This window comes from Pyrus communis, chromosome 2, assembly GCF_041283825.1.
Source record: "Pyrus communis isolate YQ-2024b chromosome 2, ASM4128382v1, whole genome shotgun sequence".
NCBI classification, from domain to species: domain Eukaryota; kingdom Viridiplantae; phylum Streptophyta; class Magnoliopsida; order Rosales; family Rosaceae; genus Pyrus; species Pyrus communis.
In genome coordinates this window covers 28719905-28741573 of record NC_142566.1, presented here as the reverse complement: position 1 = coordinate 28741573, position 21669 = coordinate 28719905, and the positions used below count along the sequence as shown (strand labels likewise).

The 21669-nt window shown below is 37.7% G+C and overlaps 5 protein-coding genes across 12 annotated transcripts; 2 read left to right on the top strand and 3 right to left on the bottom strand.

Moving 5' to 3' along the window:
- Window positions 1-3645: 3645 nt before the first annotated feature.
- LOC137747556 (NADP-dependent glyceraldehyde-3-phosphate dehydrogenase) lies at window positions 3646-7370 on the bottom strand. The gene is made up of 9 exons (XM_068487686.2): window positions 6897-7370; window positions 6278-6471; window positions 5843-5971; window positions 5616-5735; window positions 5183-5319; window positions 4942-5097; window positions 4460-4838; window positions 4263-4379; window positions 3646-4095 (listed from the first exon to the last, which is right to left on the bottom strand). Exons 1-9 carry the CDS (start codon window positions 7039-7041, stop codon window positions 3982-3984), a joined length of 1491 nt encoding a protein of 496 aa, XP_068343787.1. The 5' UTR covers window positions 7042-7370; the 3' UTR covers window positions 3646-3981.
- Window positions 7371-11551: 4181 nt separating this feature from the next.
- Window positions 11552-14150, bottom strand: LOC137747389 (small ribosomal subunit protein eS12). Its single transcript, XM_068487494.2, has 5 exons — window positions 14015-14150; window positions 13546-13580; window positions 12602-12902; window positions 12084-12149; window positions 11552-11838 (listed from the first exon to the last, which is right to left on the bottom strand). The coding sequence occupies exons 2-5, from the start codon at window positions 13551-13553 to the stop codon at window positions 11779-11781; spliced, it is 435 nt and encodes a 144-aa protein (XP_068343595.1). The 5' UTR covers window positions 13554-13580; window positions 14015-14150; the 3' UTR covers window positions 11552-11778.
- Window positions 14151-14874: 724 nt separating this feature from the next.
- Window positions 14875-16995, bottom strand: LOC137747597 (small ribosomal subunit protein eS12). Its single transcript, XM_068487734.2, has 5 exons — window positions 16863-16995; window positions 16502-16537; window positions 15594-15894; window positions 15391-15456; window positions 14875-15093 (listed from the first exon to the last, which is right to left on the bottom strand). The coding sequence occupies exons 2-5, from the start codon at window positions 16507-16509 to the stop codon at window positions 15034-15036; spliced, it is 435 nt and encodes a 144-aa protein (XP_068343835.1). The 5' UTR covers window positions 16510-16537; window positions 16863-16995; the 3' UTR covers window positions 14875-15033.
- Window positions 16996-17183: 188 nt separating this feature from the next.
- Window positions 17184-19190, top strand: LOC137747596 (uncharacterized). Of its 8 annotated transcripts, none has more exons than XR_015960221.1 (3): window positions 17184-18332; window positions 18513-18578; window positions 18758-19190. XR_015960221.1 is itself a non-coding variant. In XM_068487733.2 (3 exons), the coding sequence occupies exon 1, from the start codon at window positions 17184-17186 to the stop codon at window positions 18324-18326; it is 1143 nt and encodes a 380-aa protein (XP_068343834.2). In that variant the 3' UTR covers window positions 18327-18332; window positions 18513-18543; window positions 18758-19190. The 8 variants fall into 8 exon arrangements, 5 of the variants coding, with proteins under 5 accessions (XP_068343834.2, XP_088546243.1, XP_088546246.1 ...); XR_015960223.1 differs by having other exon boundaries at window positions 18755-19190; XR_015960222.1 differs by having other exon boundaries at window positions 18513-18625.
- An 842-nt stretch (window positions 19191-20032) lies between these two features.
- Window positions 20033-21446, top strand: LOC137747651 (putative CCR4-associated factor 1 homolog 7). The gene is made up of 2 exons (XM_068487794.2): window positions 20033-20367; window positions 20508-21446. Exon 2 carries the CDS (start codon window positions 20513-20515, stop codon window positions 21398-21400), a length of 888 nt encoding a protein of 295 aa, XP_068343895.1. The 5' UTR covers window positions 20033-20367; window positions 20508-20512; the 3' UTR covers window positions 21401-21446.
- Window positions 21447-21669: the final 223 nt, after the last annotated feature.

Below are 21669 nucleotides of genomic sequence, written 5' to 3'. Positions count from 1 at the left end.
TCAGATCTAAATTCTCCTCCTATTTGAACGTTCAAGATTAAGCCACGACATCATTTTGTTTTTATCTTCTAAGAAACAAAAAGAAAAAGAAAAAAAAGGAGAGGAGGGAAAAATAAAGGGGTGAGAATCCAACTCCTTTACTCCCACATATTTTGTAACTTGAATCTAATATTGTGCGTGTTATTGTAATTTTTGTTTTAATAATTTTCATAATGTACATAACTCAAGTGTGCTAGTTACTCTCGGATCTAAATTTTCCTCCTATTTGAACGCTCAAGAATAAACTATGATATTATTTTGTTTTATCTTCTAAAAAATAAAAATAGAAGGGAAAGAAATGAAAGGAGGGAAAAATGGAGGGTGAGAATCCCACACGTTTGTTTCTCTCATTTATCCAACCCATCTCTATCGCAACGTTTTTCTCTTATTTCGGCAACTTCGTTGCGTGGTGGGTTCGTAAGTAGGAATTAACCATTTTTCTTTGGGCTTGGCATTCACATCAAAGTTCAACATGTTCAATCATATATAGTCTTTTCTTCTTAAGAAAAATGAATTCTTAGCTCATAGCCTCGCTTTTTAACTTCAATTTAAAAAACTCGTATTTGCATCCGTCTAGTCTTCGTCTAGACGCTTAAGCGTTAGGTCTCAACTTACCGTCTAACTAGTACCTTTTAGAATACAAATAATTCACCATATGATTTGTTCAAGATTTACATTGCATTTTTTTATACAAGAGCATCAATGTGCAAAGATTAAAAAATGGGTACATACATTTTTAATTAGGGTTTTGGAATTTCAACCACTAAAATGCTCAAGCTTTGTTTGCTAAAAGCACGACCAGTGGGATTATAATCTTGTTATGTTAAAATTCAGCAGCGTTGTGATTGTTGTGGCCTCTCATTTGGGATGCAATCTTAGTTGCAATTCCAATTTCCAAACCATATTCATTGCATCCAAATATCGAATATTATTAGGTTAAGAAATTCATTTTCTCATTCATTTAATTGATTTGTTAGTTTATTAACAATGGATAGTGATTTTCGAACTCTATGTTTTTTGTTTCCACATGCACTAAATAGTTCTTATGGCATCGGACCAAAGTCTCGCAAATTGATCTTTTACAACACTTTTATCAATTAAATGCTTTTATCCGTAGAATAAAGCATCTTGGTATACCTATTTTTTTTTATGTTCATACTTTGACGTTTATGAAGTTTATTTCTTTGCTACAACTAATAAAAATTCTTTGTTTTGAAATGATCGAGTCACAAATGGAAATGATCACCATTGACTGATTCATATTGTACGTAAAAACGCATATACTCTTTTAGACAGTTCATGCACTAGGATCTTAATAAACCATATCCTGCTCCTAATTAATTGATTAATTAAACAAGTATAAAATAGTATATTCATTAGTTTCAACCTTCTTGGCGATGGATTGAGCTGTGAAGTATGAATATATAATTTTTAATCAAACCGAAATCTGACTCATACAACAACAATAATAATTAAGTTTTATTCTACTCAGTCAGGTTGGTTGTATGAATCATAGAATGTCACTGCGCTTGATTTTGCGCCAAGTCTTTCGTTAGCTCCAGGTACTCTGTATATTTTCTTACAGTGTCTTTTCACGTCTTTTTAGGTTTTTCTCTACCCATTTTGAGCTAAGTCTCCATTTCATAGTTGCATATTCTAACCGGAGCAACAAAGGTCTTTGATTCACATACGTGTCCAAATCACCTTAACTAAATTTCTCTCATCTTATCTTCAATTGTGACCACTCCTACTTTACCTCAAATTTCCTCGTTCTTAATCTTATCATTTCTCGTGTGCTCACACGTCCAATAAAACATTCTCATCGCCTCTACACCTTAATTCTCATCCACACTCATTGGTCAACATTAATTTTAGTGATTAATCAGCTGAAAAGTTTTTAAATACAGATAAGCATATATGTGATCTCCTACTTAACCTTAATTAACAAGATTATTTGAAATCCGGAGACACCAAAAATTCGAATGGGTTTGGTTAGTAAAATGCTCCCAAAAGATGTAGGTAGACGTCCTTGTCCTGTACCAATCACAACCCCACTTTTCTATGCTCTTTAGTCTTTACACCTCATACATTGCCATACATGTTACATATTATATGTTAACGCAATCCCTAAACCAAATCATTAAACATGATTATCATGTTTGCTTAGTCAAGAATTAGGTCACTTAACTAGTGTTATAAACAGGAAGATTATATTCCCTTTATTGTTTATGTGTTTCACCGCGCTGTAAGAGCGTGAATATATATGTATTTTCAGATTTTTTTTGTGAGGCATGCTACATCGTACAGATAATATGGTCAGACAGTCGAACTTTATAATTTCCCTCTATACAAGCATGATATCATTCCCTAAGGGATATCCACTCTAAACACTTTTGAGCCAACTAATAATCCTTATGCCTAAATTAATAATTACGTTGTCTACTTGTTTGGAGATATTTATAAAAAAAATCACTTATTTTAGAAGTGCTTTTTATATTAAAAATTCAAGTGCTTCTCGAAAAGTTTGATGAAAATAGTAAGTGCTTATCTGATACATTCCAACGCTGTTGCATCAATCAATCACATTTCAAGCCAACTTTGATCCGCCAGATATAAGAATTTGATTTGACATCTAAAAATTTCAACTGCAATCACATCCTCATCAGAAACTTTCTTATTCGTTTCATTTTTATATTTTGGACTGTACATGAATTATGCAGCAATTTTTTTTTTTTTTTTTCGGTAAAGATGAATTATGCAGCATTGGCTGGATTCAGATCAGTTTTCAACTCTCGGAAGTTCCGCTTAAAATATTTTGAAGAAACTTTGGAGAGATTTTTTAGTATGCTGGAACACGATCTGATACATCAAGTTTCATAATATAAGTGGTTGGATACTTGAAAAAAAAAATTTGAACCACTTGTAATATGACACTTAATGTACCAGACCGTATTACTGATACACTGAAATTTTTGTCAAACTTTTGGATGTCAAATTAAAGAACAAGAACATGTCTAGAGAGCTTTATTTGGGAGCCTAAACCAGCATATTCCACTCCAGTATTCACAGCTACCCAATTTGCGTAGACGTTGATCAGGACAATGTACACATCCCCTTGCAATTAATTTTGAATCCTCATCCTCGCAGATTAGAATATTGCTATGTTAAACCAAAAAGGGTTTTTGTAAAAGAAAAACCCACCTAAGCAATAGGCATGCATTTCATCTTTTCGTTAATTAGTCACCAAACACTCTAAGCATGCTTTTCACTAACCAACCTCAGTGCACCTAAGTGCATTTTTGCGTCCACATTACGTACTTACCCTAGAATTACTAATTAGTATTAGTGAAGCTCAAGGATAAGGCTTAAAAGCACCTTAAGAAAAAGACGGTAAGTCCCAAGTAATTACAAAATCACCGATCATCACAAATCGTTTGTAGCTCAATTACTTAAAAACGGTTAGATGAAAGTTGTGTGTGTGGTTTCTTCTGTAACCAGCCCAAAAGTGTGCTAAAGGTTTGAGACCATCACAGAAGAAGGCCCAAACTAAAGTGTTGTGAACCTCAAATCATGCCCAAGACACCAAGGATCAAAGCAGTCCAGTACTTAGCTAATAGATGTGATGATCTGCTTATAAAACCAGAAAGTAATACAAGTCTCTCAGTTCTTATTGACCAAGTCTCCAACTTCATCAGGTACAGAAGAGAAGCCTAAAGTTATTGCAGGAGCTTAAAACATCATGTAATAATCACGTGATGCAGCCTTTCGATAAGGGTATTGCCCATTATTCTCTTTTTCTCAACTCCATTTATCCGACGATGACACATTTTTATAGTCTGCAGCCTAAAAAATCACTTACACGTTCTACTAAATCCGCTACTACAACGACGTTAAGTAGCGTCGATTACTATATTATCACCCGATTCGTTATTAACACGGTCACTAACCCATGGTGTAAGAAGGGGTTGGCAAGTTGATTACAGTGGTCTTGATCTTGGTCATCATGTTGATGCTGTTGGTGATTCCTTGTGACCCAATTCCACTGTCCTTTATGCCCTGTCAAATAAGTCATTCATAAAAATTGTGAACATGACGGTCTTGGAACGAAATTCGGGCTGTCGATAAGGAAGAATCAAAGGACAAAATAAACAATTGTGTAGAAGGATAAAAAAAGAGGGTGGAAATCAGTCCAAAACTAATTTTCTGGACTTTTAAAGGGTTACCTGGAACGGAAAATGATCTGGTCCACGAGCAGGTGCGGAGTTTATTTGAACAGTTCCTGTCTCCATTGCATCACCAATCAAAATGGCCTTGTTGATGTCCTTTGTGAACACACAGCCCTGTATTTTTTTACACGGGTTAATATTTTTTGAGTTAAAGCAAGCATGAAATGGTGGATTCCGAAGGAAATCAATGTTACCTGGAGTCCGAAATTACTGGCATTACAATGGTGGATTCCTTCTTCTACCGTAGTAATCCTAATAACGGGCAAGACTGGGCCGAATGGCTCTTCCCACGCAATTCTCATATCCGGTCTGACATTATCTAACAACAAAGGCCAGATAAGGTTGCCCTCTCTCTTGTACTCTTGGCAAAATGTTGCTCCTTTCTGTTTTGCATCCACAACCAAACCTTCAATAAAATTTGCAGATGATTCCGAGACAACAGGAGTGATGTCACTGTTCTCCTCTGGTGGACCAACGGTTAATTTTGCCACTCGTGCATTCACTTTCGCGACGAGGGCATCAGCGACGGATTCCATCACCAAGACAACCTTAACAGCAGTACATCTTTGACCACTGTTTAAAATGTGCGTTGTCAAGCAAATTTGAAAATATATTGTTAGTCAAGTATTATGGATTGCAGCAGAAAGAATGAGACTAACACAATTAATTTCTTCACCTGTATGAAAAGCCTCCCTTTATTATATTTGCCGCGACCAAATCTAGGTCGGCATCTTCAAGCACAATGCATGCATCTTTTCCTCCCAACTCCATCTGAAGAGGGATCATGCCTGCCTTCTTCGAAATTGCAATGCCGGTGTCACCACCAGTGAAGCTGAAAAACCGGGATTCATCTTTGAGTAACGATAGACAAGGAAAGGGAGCCTATTGTGGTATCGAAGAAATCAATCTGGGATTACCTAATGCAGTCCACTCCAGGATGCATGGTAAGGAAGTCGCCGATCTCAGATCCTTTCCCAGTGACACAGCTAATAAGGCCTTTGGGAAATCCAGCCAAGTGGAAGCAATGCACCATATGAAGGCAAGAAACAGCACCCTAGAAGGAAACTTACAGGTACAATTTAGTCTTCCGCGAAGTTAAAGAGATCATCGAACATAAATCTTTTGTAAAGTGTTTTTGAAAGAATTTTGTAATGCAGTTCTGTCATTCAAAATACATTTTTGCATGAATTTACATAGTGGCAATGATCTACTGAGAAGTTATACTCAGGTCAGTGCAAAAGATGTGTGGAATCAAACAGCGGGGGAATTACTGAGTCTCGAACACAATGTCTTACTATCTAGTAAGAACTTCTGAACCAGTGTATAATTTTGAAGTTTGGTAACTAATACCTGAGTTGGGGGCTTGAGCACAAGGGCGTTTCCAGCGATCAGCGCAGGAGCAATTTTTGAGACAGCAAGGTTGACAGGATAGTTAAATGGTGGAATGGCTAGAACCACACCGAGCGGAATCTGCAATCATATTGCAGCAACAGTCACACAAAAGATATTGCAAAAACTCATCAGTAAAGAGTAGAAAGATAAACTAAAACTAAAAAGTACTTGAAAAATAAAGATACCTTGGAAGTTAAGCAATATTTTGTTCTGTCATTTCCTGGGAAACTATCAGACACCAAGAACTTCCCTTCCCCGAGAATCCTAACCCCTTCTTCGGCGCAGTAAGACACCAAATCTCCAGACCTCACAACCTTCACAGAACCCAAAATTTCCATATCAGTTTCCAATTCGAGTAAATTACACTTTTTCATCGAAATCAAACATGAACATATAACAAAAATTATTTTTCACATATAAGCTCTTGATAATGTTACACTTTAAGATAAAAACCTTCAATTCAATGCTTTAGAAAAACAACTTGCCGACTTATTAACGAAGTCATCAAAGAAATTTCGCGACTAAAACCGAATTAGAACATGACAAGTGTTTTTGTATAAACTTATAGTTGTCGGAGTGTTTTTTTAATTTGCTAAGAAGACAGAGAACAAGTTATCAACCTCTGTGATAGCATCTTTAGCAGGTTTAGCAATTTCTTTAACCAGTGACTCCCCAATTGGAGCTTTGTGTTCTTTGAGGATAGAAGCAGCCTTGTGAAGGAGCTCGGCCCGCTTCCAAAGCGGGGTCTTAGCCCATGTCTTCTGTGCGATTTTTGCGGTCTCCATGACCTTGTTAACCTCTTCCTGTGTACAAGCTGCCACATCCAAACAAAGGGTAATTGTTAAATAGCTGTAAAAATGAAAAACATAACAAAAACCAGAGCAACCATTCAAATTGAAAGGACAATGATTATAGCACTCCTCGTTTAGCATCTACACTTCTTGTGCGGGAAAGGAGGAAAACTTATAAAATATTCAATTTGAAGTGCATATGACCAAACCTAGCTAGAGCGCCAAAACCAGAATAAAAACAGACCAACAACTCAAAATTTAACGACTAATGATTTTAACACTCCTCGTTTAACATCACACTGACGCGCATATACAAAGAAAAATAGTAAAATATTCAATTTAAAGCACACATAAAACTGTAAAATATTCAGTTTGAAGTGCAGATAACTAAAATTGAAGCGCGAAAATCGCTACCCGAATGAAAACCATGAAAGAAGATGAACATTACCTTGAACCTTGTAGTGGACCTTTCTTGTGGTAGGGTTGATGATGGGAACAAGTTTACCAGAAGATGATTTCTTCCACTCTCCATCAGCATAATACTTGTATGCTTCTCCATCAACAATCTCTGCAAACAATCCACTCCCAGCCATTACTCTTTTCTCAAAGATTCAAATATCAAATCTCCCAAAAAGCCCAGAAAACCAACACGATTTCTTCGTCTAAGTTATCAGAAAACTTGAGAGAATATAACAATATCACTCTGGTTTTTATGAAAGGATGAGGAGTGAGAAGTGAGTGTGTGGTAATATGGAGTTTGCTGGTTTATGGGCTGTGGTTTGGTGGGGTTTTATGTAAGGGGAAGGTGAGCCACGCTTTGTTCTGTGAATTGGGACGGATTTTTGTTAGGTGGTTTTAAGGTTTGACAAGTAAGCTTTTTACTGCTCTTCAATTTTTGGTTTTTTTCTTCTGTGGCAGCTCTATGTTTTTCTTGTTTCAGACAGTTGAAAATATACACGAAATTTCGAAAATTAGTTAGCCTCGTGCTCTCCGCGGCTTTTAACTGCTGTTGAATTTTTTGGGCCAACAATTTTTATTTTTCACACTTATAGGGTAATTATTGTGTTATTAAAATACAATTACATGGTATAATCAGTTTAGTTAAACGGGCGATTGATGAATGCAGCCGGGTTGGACGAGCCTATAACTCGAATGGGTTTGGTTTTTTTTTTTTTTTTTTTTTTTTTTTGAACAAGAATCATAGCGTTACCTTACCTTGGACATGATACGGACTCCAAATTCTTAATTACAAAGCGCGAGGTGATTTATCATCAATATGATGAAGGGAATGGAAACCAGAAGCACAACCGGAGTCATCCAAGATAATAAAGCCTGTTTTTGTGCTAATATTATGAATCAATAATCATTTTTAGTATACCTTGAAGTATAAATATATTATCTGACTACCTATTTTAAACTTGTGAACTGATCATATTACGTGACAATAATGTTCCGCTTAGTGTATAATAATTTTCAATTTTAAAAGTTTCCATTTAACGTGATACATGCCTAAAGTGTGATACAATTAAAAATCATAGATTAGGGCAAGAAGATGGGCAAGGCACACTATCCTATCAAGGTTAGGCAACTACCACAGTTTATGCACGCTATCCTGTCAAGGTTAGGTAACTACCGGTTACCATCTTCACTTGTACCACGATGCTAAAATGGGGTGTTTTGAATTTGTAACTAATTTAAAAGTAGATCAATGTTATTGATATTTTCGATACATCTATCATACGGTTGTTGATATTCGATTTGTGTAGTTGTTAATAAACTTGAACCTTAACGGAGAAAGATTATATATAAGGGTTTTAGTTTAAGAAGGCAATCAAGGAGTTTGGAATTCTAAATTAGAGTTTATATATAGTTGTGTAAAGAAAACGAAGGAGAAGGAAGAGCTGTTACATCTACTACTCCTGCATGCACGCCTGCATGAAGTTGTTGAACATGTATATACATACATATACATATACATTATGCATATATTATATAAAAATGATTAGGACCTTCAAGCCCTACCTGAATCAGAACTGGTTTTGTATGAGCGCATTCGAAGGACACTGCGGTTAGGCAAATAAGAAGAAGTAGATACACCACGGTTGCCACCTACCTGTATTGGAAGTGATATGGTTTAAATAATTATGTAAAGGAAAAACTATAAATTAAAAACAAAAAACCGAAAACAAATCAACGTGAAGAAATTGCAGAACAGTAATTAACAAATTAAACTGCATTTGTGCATACATGAACAAGGGCACTCTAATTAATCAGTGATTGGAGGAGGAGCTAATTAATTAGGCAAAACTAGAAAGAGATAAGTAGAGAGAGAGAGGGAGAGAGGTAGAGAGAGTATAAGGAGTACTGAAACCTGCTGAAAGCTGAGTTTAATGATGCCATTTGTATCAGCTAAAACATGAAAACTGGAGAAAAGTTGAGCCATTCTTTTTCTTCTAGCTAAATCTAGAACAAATTAAAAATAAAAATAAAAAGAAATTAATATTTGTCTAATAAGATTAGTTCTAAATGGCCGCATTATATATATAACTAATCTGGTGATTAAAACATAAACTTGTAAGATGTTACGAGTATTACGGAGGGATTAGCTTGGATTTAGTAGATAAACCAACTACCAGTTATTAAGGAGGATCGATAATCACAATGCTAATTTTGTCCTCCGATAGAGAGGGCTGCTTGACATTGCATTGGCAAATTTGGCATCATCAATGGTTCTTGCATGTTTTCAACGTGTTCCACAATTGGGATCATCTCTCCATCGAATCTTTTTGCAGGCTCCTCCTGCAAAAGTATAGCTACATGTGTATGCAGCGTCTTATTGTTTGAAGTATGCATGGGATCTTAATTATATATGTACAAATTAATTAATCAATCTAACAACGTTAAACCGCGGTCGAGTCTAATTCTTCATAGATAAGATAGATTAACAAGTTTAATAAGAATCTGCAAGCGGCATTTAGGACCAGTGCTTTAAGTCCGTGAATCAATGGTTTGATTCTGAGTCTCTTGCTATGACTTGTGTAAAATAAATAAGTAAATAAGCTCGGTCACATTATTTTTGGCAAATACATTCGCAGCTAACAATAGCTTGACAGACGTAAAGCCAAGAAACAACAATTCAAGTTTTGTAAATTTAGGCACCAAACTCCAAATTCTATCGTTTATTAGGCCAAAACTGCGCAGTAAGTTTTGCACCTTATTAAGCAACAAAACTCAAGTTTTAAGCTACAAGCTCCAAATCTATCATTTACTAGGTCAAAACTTCGCGGTAAGTTTTGGGGGTATTTTCTAATTTTGTTATCAATTAGGGAGGTTGTCTTCATATTTTCCAATTATTAACCTTTGACATTTTTCTATGTTTCCTGATAGATTCCATATTTTCATACATATTTGGTTATCGTTTGATATCTTTTGTTTTGTTGTGTTATATTATGAGTGAAAAACCCAACAAAATATGTGCTCCTTTACTGTTAGCAACCTCTTTCACATCCAAAGTTTATCCCATTATCTTTTCTTTATGCGGGTCTCATTCACTGCTCATTTGCAGTTGGCTAGGGTTTCTTATTGGACGTAACAACCAGTGGTGGTGACTCCAGAAACGAATGGGTTTGTCAGAAAGCATGGCCGAAACCGAAACGTTTTTTTTTTCAGTTATATCCCCAACTCCAAGACCCAAGTGGTTTAGTTTTAGGCCACACTTTCGTTATTGGTTGTGGCAACTTGCAAAAAGCAAAACCCCTTTTCTTTTTCCATTGGATATGTAAAAGTTTCTACACCATGTTTGAAGGGATAGGCTTATGGAATTGGGATCCTCTCCGAACTTCTGTGTCCCCATTGGATATGTGAAAGTTTCTACACCATCTTTGAAGGGATAGGCTTATGGAGTTGGGATCCTCTCCGAACTTCTGTGTTCGAAGCAGACGAATCCAGAGATCTAGATAACTCATTTTAAATCTTACGGTTCTTATTAGCTTATCTCATTGGCCCACTTCACACAAACCAACAGTCCGAATCTCTCTCTCAAACTTCAACAGCTTGAACATCCAAGTCCTTGGGCTCTGAACACAAAGATCCAGATAGAATCTCGATCAGGGGTTATTGTCATTCATTTTTTTATTTATGAACTTATGGGTATGTTTGGAAGTGTCGGGTGCTTCTCTAAAAAACCGCTATTTTATGAAACACTTCAATTTTTAAGGAAAATTTCATTCTAACAAACGTGTTTAGGCAAAACCGCTTGTTAAGAATTATTTAAAAAGCTTTTCAAGGCAATAGTATCGACTGAACAAAAAGCTAGTGAACGATTTTTCACAAATGAATTAGTCATAAAAGAAACTTATTTCTTCTTATTTTATGTTATCTTTTTGAAACAGTTAGAAAGGATAAGTTTGCTTAACGTGCATACACCTTCTCCCTTCAAGTCAAACGACTTTTTTTTCCTTCATGTCTTCCTTTACACATTTTGAATATAAGAAGTTTTAACGAAACACTTTCAGTATTGTTCACTTTTAACAAAAAATCATATTTTTACCTTTCTTTGATACTATTTACTACACCTTTATTTATCATTTTTTATTAAAACTAAAGTTTTTCTTTTTAACTTTCCGTTAATTTTCCTTTGAATATAACGGTTTTTCCTTCCAATCTAATCCTACACACGAGACCCATATTTACCAATACACGCACTACAAAAAAACTCAAGCCTCTCGCTATCGCTTCTTGTAAAAAAACTCGCATCTCTAGGAATGATGAGTCATACCCAGAGTCTATGGAGATGACGGTTGAATCTTGAATGCAAATGTGGTTCACACACGGGCATCAGGCATGCCTGATAGCCACTAGTCTGACCACTCCAGGATAACATTACTTAATCCCATAAATCTCATGGAGGTCTATTTTCCCATACATTTTGTGGCAAGGATTGAGATATAATTGGGATGGGGACGAAAAAAACCATCAAGATAACAAGCCTGAGGCTGATGAGCTTCAAATTCTACATGGTCCACAAAAGAAACACCGCGTTCTAGCATAAAACGGCAGCCAAGATTTTGCTTTCAACCTCAACATCAATAATCCATTCAAGCATGCCAAATTGACGATAGTTTTTCATTCGAAGTCAAAAACAGTTACAAAATTGTAAAACTCCTTCGGGCGATGCTCAAGTCAATACTTAAATAACGTGCTCGAATCAAAATCTTATAACAAAGCCACAGTAATACAAGATTGGACATACCACTGATATCATAACCGGATATTAAAGAGGTCTTAAGACTATCTAGGGAACATCGGCCCGAAAGCAGAACTTTAACAACTTAATGGGACTTGAGGTGCTCTTGAACAACATGAAGGCCTTCTGATTCTTCACCGAAATCCTGAAAAACGATATGCAACAAGGCAAGTGAACAAACAGCACGCGAGGAATAATTAAATTTGGCAAGTGCTAAGAGGAAGTACGGTAAATAAGTACAAAGATTCCCTAAGAGTGTGTACTAGTACAGTTATGTAGTTTAAGAAAGTCCCAGAAATGTAGGTATAAATTTATTTTTGGGACACAGCTTCCATATATAACACCGGAAATGCAGTAAATCTCATGCACTCAACCGACTGTTCTCAATACCTTCACAACAACACAAGAGCAACCGACAACCTTTCTTGCCTTTCCTTCTGAATCAATCTTGCAAAGCTGTGAGCAGACAGTATAGAATTAACAACTGGTTCAGAAAGATCCATAAATATGGGCAACAAGAGAAAAATTAATATGTTGATCGGAAAATGGAAACAATGAAATAGAGCTTGAACATTAGAAACCATTTAAAGACCGTCTCATGTTTGAATCTTAGAAAACATTGAATATTAGAAAAATCCAGTTGCCCCGCCCACAATGGAAGTCATCAGATCATAAGCAAATTGACAGAGACATTTTAGTTAAGTGGGATGTAAAACCACTCTAAAGTATTGCTACAAAGTTAAGATAATTGTGGAACAATTGAAAAATATTGGGAAAAGCAACAAAATGGAGTGAAAGATAGGTGAACATATCGGAGCAAACTAAAATGACAAACAAATGATAATAAATACTTTGATGAAAAAACAAAAACTAACGAAATTTCTATATTTCAATTGATTTTTACTTACACCAGCCCATTCTCCAAGAGTTTTAGCACTAGGAATTGACATCAGTTTAACATTATGGTCTGCACATAGTGCCTTGACCAGCTTAACATAATCAGCCTGGTCACAGTCCTCAGCTACAACGCAGAGCTGTGCAGCATGCTTCTCAATGACCTTTGCACCCTCGTGGAGTCCACGAGTGAGCCCACCATGAGCTAATGACTTCCTCAACACAAGTTGCAAGGCTGTCAAAAGGTCCATTGGTTCACCTAGAGCTGCAGGAACTGCAACAGGCTCAGCAACAGGAACAGCAACTTCTTCATCTCTGTACAACCAATATATTGAAGTAACGTTAGACATACCGCACCGAATATATATAAAGGATGTCATAACTGAGAAAAAAAAATGCCTACGATAGACCGAAGTATGTTAGCACTATCCAGCCAGTAAAGTCCTAGATTAAAGGATCAATGAAGAAATCAGAATTCGAGAGTGCAACCTCAATTCCTAAGGTGACTAGCAATGAAAAAAGACTTGGTACAGCTTACAAAAGCTTCTTATATATCTTTCATGGGAGAACATACAACATTAAATTGAGAACAATTGTATCGGAAACACACAAGTTCAAACATAACTAAAACAAGCCTTCACTCACTCATCCATGACATGCACCCACAGTCGAAACCAAATGGCCCCTACAGGCAAATATCTACAACTCAGAAGTTCCCCGGAAATCTGAGATTCTGGAATCCTAACCCCACTGCTCTTCTCAAACTAAACTAATACCGTGTCCCATCATCACGATATGTAACAAACCGGTGAAAACACTTCATCGATACAACAAATAAATTTAAACAACTGCTCAGGACAACCAATCAGGATCACCCATTGATCTCTAAAACTATTTGCATCTTTTATATAACAAATATTCCATAAGTAGAGAATCAGAAAACAAAATGTCCACATACCCTGACATGTTTCGGGTCGGTTGAAACGAAAAGCCCTGATGACATGAGAAAACAGATGATATATCAGCCAGATTAAAGAAAATTCAGTGAGAGATACAACAATTACAAGACTTCCAAGCTCAAATACTGAAATCTAAACAAGCTTAGAGCAATAAAACCTGCCAAAAAAGACCACAACCCTTCAAACTTGCTAAGGAAATTTGAAGCTGCTACATTTAGTGTCCAAATGCTCGGACATGAGATTTTAACTTCCAATTTCCCCAGAAATTTTATAGATTTCGTGAAAAAAAAAGAACTCAAATCCTCCTTCGAATAAATATCAGATTTTTGATAATCTTTAAACCCTAATGATCTTTTTTTATTCTTTCAATTTTCGGCTAAAATTCCCAGGCTTTCACACACAATTCTTAACCGAAATATAATTGTAAAGTTTAAATCAGAAGAGAATGCAACTGAACGCAGCGCTGACCTCGACGGTGGTTGGGAGGCGGAGATCGAAATCCTGAAAGCGGCACCACTGTATCCTGCAGGAGAAGGCTAATGAGGCAGGAGCCGAGCTTATAACTCACATGGAATCTGCATAAACCCTAAAACACTTAACCCAAATTACTATAGTACCCTTGGGCTTTAATAATTTATTTGCTTTCGTTTTTATTACAATGTCGGGCCCAAGCCCAAGATTAATCACTTCCTTTAAATTTTGATGCTTCGCTTCTCTTCGGTTATTAATACGTTTTAATGATATTTTTCTCGATTCACAGGTGAGACTTCTAACGTTTTCACTCAACGAGTTCGATACCGACTTTATAATAATAGCCCATGGCATTTGGAGATCCGGCCACCCATTAGCGCAACTGGGTCAGCTAGTATCAAATATCCATATTTTTTTTCTTTTATAAATGCGAAATTGGAGAAAATTGGACTCAAAATCCCGATTCCTCGTAAACCAATACTTAAAAGATAAACTATGTTTCCCATTAGGGTTTGTTTTTTTTTTCTTTTTTTTCTTTTTGAGCAAACGATATTTTTGCACTAAAGGAGCAGGAGAGTAGGCTTTACCTTATAATGAACTAATAACAATATGATTCAAACTCGCATTTAACGAGAATCGAACTTAAAACCTCTCTCACTTACAAGAAAAACTGTAGAACAAAGAAATGATTTGGTTCGGTTCGGTTGGTTTCAATTGTCTCACGTAAGCATGTTTCACCGTCGATGATCCTTTTTCGTTTGTAAAACGGATGCTACAAAATGTAAAACCTGTATGGTGACCCACAAGGTACTCAAAACCGATAGCATGATCTACGAGCACTAAAAACGCAGATCAAATAAAGAAACGACACAGAAAACTTCTTCAATTCCGGACAGAGAGGTAAAGACGGACAAAACATCATATGTTTCGATAATCTGATAGGAAAGTTACTCAATTCCACTTCTACCTAAAGAACATCACACCCAAATCGAAATTGGGCTAACTTTTTTTCTAATTTAATGGGACTTAATGTGCTCCTGAACAACATGAAGGCCTTCCGATTCTTCGCCAAAATCCTGCGAAATAAAATGCCATAAAGTAAACAAACCGAATACAAGGAATAATCAAATTTGGTGGTGCCATAAGAACGTATGGTAGAGAAATACAAAAACTTCCCGATTAGCATGTATTAGCCTGCACAATTATAAAGTTATTCAGAAAATCTTGAAAAAAATGCAGTTATGTAGTTAGTGGAACACCAAATTTTCGGATGGATGTTTTTCTACCAGATACAAAATATTTCGGAGATTTAGCTTCAAGACATAACACCGGAAATGTAGTAATGTATGCACTCAAATGAATGTTATAAATACCTTCACAACGACGCAAGAGCAGCCAACCACCTTTCTTGCCTTTCCTTCTGAATCAATCTTGCAAAGCTGCGTGCAGATGGTATAAAAATAACAAAAGTTGAAGAAAAAATACAAACAAACTAAATGTTTAACACAGGAAAATAGTTACTTTGCGGTAAGAGCTAAAACTAACAAAACTTCTATGTCAATTGATTTTCACTTACACCAGCCCATTCTCCAAGAGTTTTAGCACTAGGAATTGACATCAGTTTAACGTTATGGTCAGCACATAGAGCCTTGACAAGCTTAACGTAATCAGCCTGGTCACAGTCCTCAGCTACAACACAGAGCTGTGCAGCGTGCTTCTCGATGACCTTTGCACCTTCGTGGAGTCCACGTGTGAGCCCACCATGAGCCAATGACTTCCTCAGCACAAGTTGCAGTGCGGTCAGAAGGTCCATGGGTTCGCCTAGAGCTGCAGCAGCAGCAACAGGCTCGGCAGCTGGAACAACAACCTCTTCTTCTCTGTACAATCAATAAAATGAAGTAACATTAAACACGCTGCCATACCACATATGACACACCAAAATATATCAAGTATATCAAACTGAGAAATAAAGAATGCGTATGTTAGACTGCCATGTCCCACTATCGGAATGTCCAGTAAGTGAAAACAAGCATGGAGTAGAAACACAAAATCTAAAACATACAACTAAATTAAGCCTTCACACACTCATCCATGACATTCCCACTGTCGAAACAGAAAGGCTGCTATAGACATTAACTAGAATTCAAAAGTTCGCTATGCGTTCTGAAAATCTGGATTCCTAACCCCACAGCTCTCACATAGCTAGACTAATATCATGCCCTCTCGCAACAAATTAGTGAAAGGAAGTTCACCAGTAGAATAGATCAATCTACACTACTGCTCGGGCCAAGCAATCGGGAACAAGCTTTGATCTCTAACAACCTTTGCATCCTACATTTTAATAAATCTACGCTAGTGCTCAGGACAAGCAATCGGAAACCAACTTTGATCTCTAAAAGTATTTGCATCCTCCATTAATGCATACATTCGATATTTACAGCGAAAATCAAGTACAGAGAATCGGAAATACAAATAACTACATACCCTGACATTTTTTGGGGCCGATTGAAATTACAAACCCTGGTAATATGAAATCAACAAAAGCGATGTCAGCCAGATAAAATATTTCAGTAAAACATACAATTACCAAATTTACAAGCTCTATCACTGAAATCTATACAAATCTCATTACAATGGCGGTAAAAACCTGCAAAACAATATCACAAACCCTAAGATATGAAAATGTTACTTCGAATTGGGGGATAAATTTGTTGCTTTCGTGAAAAAACAGAGAACTCAAAGTGCCCATCAGGGGATTTTCAGATCTCAGATTTTAGAGATTTTAGGGATTTCCATTCACTTAGGGATGAAATGTGATCGGAAACATAGAGAGATAAACACTAACCTTGATAATGGAGGTGGCGGAGACGTACAGATGCGAGGGAGGCAGCAAGATAAGTGTATGGAAGACGACGGCGAGCGTTCAAAGTTCTGAGCTTTATATCGAAAGAACCCTAAAAGCCCTACGCTGAAGTTACTATTCTACCCCTCATTTGAGGACTTCATCACCGACTCCAACGCCCTCCGATCTCTCTCTCTTTCCAAACTTATAAATCCCCAAATTCGACAGGTTTGTTTCCCAGTTCCTGCAATTTTCCCTCCGAAATCTTCAATCTTGAAACCCTAATTTTCCAATCCGCAAATCATTTCCACCCGCAAGGTCACGATGCATCCCAAACTTCAAAATTTCCAAATCTTCCTCGAATCTCCCGATCTCCAAATCCCAACCCAAACGCTAACCCTATCCCCAATTCAGACCCCAACTCTCCGCCACCTCAAGCTCTCAATTTTCCCCCATGCCCTGCCATCGCTTTACTTCACCCTTAATGGTAGGCCTCTAAACGACTCCAGTCCGCTTCTCGATTCTCAAATTACCCCGCTTTCTACTCTAATTTTACGGATTAGAGCTCTTGGAGGCGGCGGCGATGGCGGCGCGACGGGGGCGGAGTCTCGCGACTGCTATCTCAAAATGTACGCGGAGAAGAAGCCTGATAAGGTCGACCCGAACGAGCAGAGGCTTTCGAAGTGGCTCAATTGCGCGCTGTCGAACGAGCCATTGAAGCAGCCGTGCGTGATGGATTTTCTGGGGAATGTGTTTAACAAGGAGGCTCTTGTGGAGGCGTTGCTGGGGAAGAAGGTGCCCAAGGCGTTTGGGCATATAAAGGGGTTGAAGGACATGATCAGTATTCATCTTACCCCAATTACCGGGGCTGAATTCAATCGCCAGTCGGTTGCCGGGCCGCGGTTTCAGTGCCCCATTACTGGGGTCGAGTTCAATGGTAAATGTAAGTTTGTGGGATTAAGAACTTGTGGGCATGTGTTGAGTTCAAAGGCTATGAAGGAGATAAAGTCGTCGACTTGCCTTGTTTGTCATGTGGGATTTTCGGAGGTGGATAAGATTGTGATTAATGGGAATGAAGAGGAAGTTGCGGAGTTGAGGGAGAGGATGGAGGCCGAGAAGGCAAAAGGGAGAGTGAAGAAGGTGAAGAAGTCCAAAAACGGGGATTCTGATGTGAATGGTGGAAAGGAAGAGGGTTTGGAGGCCTCCCGGTTGAGTGGAACCAAGCATGGCATTGATGCTAAGGCTGTGGAGAAGGCTTCAGTAAAGGTAGAGGTAAATGGGAAGGGTGTGAATGGTGGGGCCAATGTGAAGGATGCGAACAATGGTGGGGCGAAGAGGTTCAAGGCGGTGGATATGGCCCCAGCTAATGCTACTAAGGAAGTGTATGCGTCCATCTTCACGTCGTCAAGGAAGAAGGACTTCAAGGAAACATTTTCTTGCAGATCCCTCCCACTTGGTAGAAACTGATTGATGGTAAGGTCTAAGAGAAAGGAATACTGTCTTATTTGTAATGTGAACAAACATATCATTAATATACTCTCGTTTGGTATCTTGTTACTTGATAGCGAACATTATTTCCTTGATGTACAATAACGTTTGTGAAGATGGTGTTTTTGATGTGGCTGCTTTAACTAAACAACCTTTACTTTGCAGCAATACCACTAGTGGGCAGAATCGAAATTTGGTAATGGTTCAAATTTTACAGATGCTAACATCAAGGTCCATTCTTCACATTATTACTTTTCGGAACCTTTGTTCTTATATTGGTAGGATTCCGATATTGGTAGGATCGTGCTATGCTTTTGTTATTCCTGTGGCTGTTGTATGTAAAGATTTGTATGTTCAAATAGTGTGATCTACCTGAACCCAAATTGTGTTCTGTTTTGGAAACGAAGCAGTTAGAAATTGAAGAGTTCCTGAGCTGTTCCATGCCGCACCACTGTGCACCCTTGCTTCCCATACGAAATGCAATCAATTGTTGGCCATTTGGGCTGATGGAACTTGGGAGGAGCCTGGAATGAAGTTCATTATAGTGTCTCAGCTGCAAAACTTGTAGCGGTCTGTCTTCCGCACTGAGTGAACATTCGTTGGCTTGTTAATAACAACTCTTTTTAGTGACCCCTGAGAAGAAAGTAACACGAGAGCCGACCTTCTGGTTTAGTTTGCAGAGGATAAAAGTATCAGTTCTTCCTTAAACAGGGTGGGGTTTTACTTGAGATTGTGAGCATGTCAGCCAAGTGTTATCTTTTGTTGCCAAATTTTCGTTTCAGATGAGTGAGAAAATATGCGAATTTCAATTACTAATGATTAATGAAGTAGTCTGTTGTTTTATTTGGCTTTTCAAAACACAGAACAAAAAGAAAGGTCGGTCTATCGGCCTTTCAATCACCATCTCAGAACCAAATTTTCTTCCCCATCCACGGATTACATGCCGTTGACTGCGGGTTACATGCTCAAATTTTCATAGAAAGCGGTGCGCTCAAATTTTTTAATTTTATTCCGAACTTCATGTACTCTTAATTCGTGCCAATGTCCCTTGACTTTAGTTTACTCGTGTGCAATAATACAAGTTACTACTAAAATTGTAAAAAAAATCAAGGGCTTGAAGGACATTGACACGAATTGAGAGGTTAATGGGACTCGAGTAGAACCTACACCACGAGCTTTTTTCGTCCATCAGCACGGTTGAGATTCCATAGTGCATCACGAGCACAAACAAAGGGCGCGATTGAGCATCTCATCGGAGGGAAAATGAAATAAGGTCCACAACTCATGGGACATTGTTGTAAAGGGGCGATTGAGCATCTCATCGGAGGGCAAAGAAAAACGAGGTCCGCAACTCACAGGACATTGTTAAAATGAGATTTAAAGACGGGCATAAATACCAAAGGGCAACAGAAATGAAAAAGTAGAGGGCAAAACAGGTGAAAAAAAAAATAAAAAAAAAATAAACTAATGAAAATGCTTTGAAAATTTTGAATTTTAACGATAAGGACAAAATAAAGAGTAAAGTGAATAGTAACATAATTCACTTTTTAATGTAAAAATATAATTTTTCATTAAAATGAACGGTAACAAAAACATTTCGTTAAAATTCCCAAAAAAAAATAGAAAAAGAAAAAAGACTCTGAGAAATGTTGTGTATATAAGAACCCACCTCACGAGGGATTACCAGTCCATCGTCACCAACCTCACTAGCTATTCCTTGCTGTTACAATGTAAGCAAGGAAGGCTTACAGCGCCTTCTCTCACCTCACCAAAACGACGTTAAAAACAAAACCATTTTATTTTTAGCTTTCCATCCTCTTTTTCTATAAAATAAAATAAAATAACCATCTCCCTTTTCCGTCAAAACCCTCGTTTTTTCTCCCCCAAAACCCCCAATTTTCCCGAGAAAATCATCGATTTCTCGGAGAAAATCCCCCCTCCATCTTGTTGCCCGCCCGTCCAACCCGTCATTTCTCAATCCGAAAACGAGAAGAGAATTCCGGAGTCGTTGATTCTTGAGGTGAGTTATCGTACCTTTGATTTCTCGTATGATTTATAGGTATTGGATGATTGGATACATGGGTTTTGATAAAGTATGAATTTTGAGATGTGGGTTGTTCTTGTTTCCTGATATGGGTTGTGGGTTTCTTGGTTTTGCAGATTCTATGGTTTTTGCTCTTTTGGGTCTTGTTATTTGCTTCAATTTGTGTTGTTATTGCCCGAAGAAAATGTCTAGTTTTCCGAATAGAGATTCGATTCACATTAGGGAAGTTTGGAGCGATAATCTTGAGGAGGAGTTTAAATTGATTCGCAGTGTTGTAGAGGAATACCGATATGTAGCGATGGACACAGAGTTTCCCGGTATTGTTTTGAGGCCTGTAGGGACTTTCAAGGACAGTTTTGATTATCACTATCAAACCCTTAAGGCCAATGTGGACCTCTTGAAGTTGATACAGTTGGGTCTCACATTTTCTGATGAGAAAGGGAACCTTCCGACCTGTGGAACCGACAAGCACTGTGTGTGGCAATTCAATTTCCGCGACTTCAACCCCAACGAGGATGTGTATGCTAGTGACTCGATAGAGTTACTGTCCCAGAGCGGTATGGATTTTGTGAAGAACAATGAGAAGGGTGTCGATGCTAGTAAGTTCACGGAGCTACTAATGACATCCGGAGTTGTGCTGTCTGATAATGTGGTTTGGGTGACATTCCATAGTGGGTATGATTTTGGGTACTTGCTCAAGCTGCTTACAGGCCAAAGCCTCCCGAACACACAGGCGGGGTTCTTTAAAATGATCAAGATGTATTTTCCTACAGTTTATGATATCAAGCATCTGATGAGGTTCTGCAACAGCCTTCATGGTGGGTTGAACAAACTCGCAGAGCTGTTAGATGTTGAGAGAATTGGCATCTCCCACCAAGCTGGTTCGGATAGTTTGCTAACATGCAGTACGTTCATGAAACTGAAAGAGACTTACTTTGACGGGTCTCCTGACAAGTATGCTGGTGTTTTATATGGTCTTGGTGTTGAGAACGGACCTAATTCTCCTTGAAAAGAAAAAGAAATATCAATAAAAATAAAAAAGATTTGGTAGACTACATCTCGGTGCCTGTTTCTATCTCTTCGTATGCTCATCTTTTATCGTTTTACTTCTTCTTCTTCCTCTTCAAGATATTGAACTGCTGCCGTTGTGATTGAATTACGATTTATCGTTCATTGCTAGGTTTGCACATTCTGCTGGTCGGCTTCATGCTGCCTCTGTTTTCCTCAATATCTTCCCTTCAACTTTACACAATCCTTTTTTTGTGATGAAAACGAAGA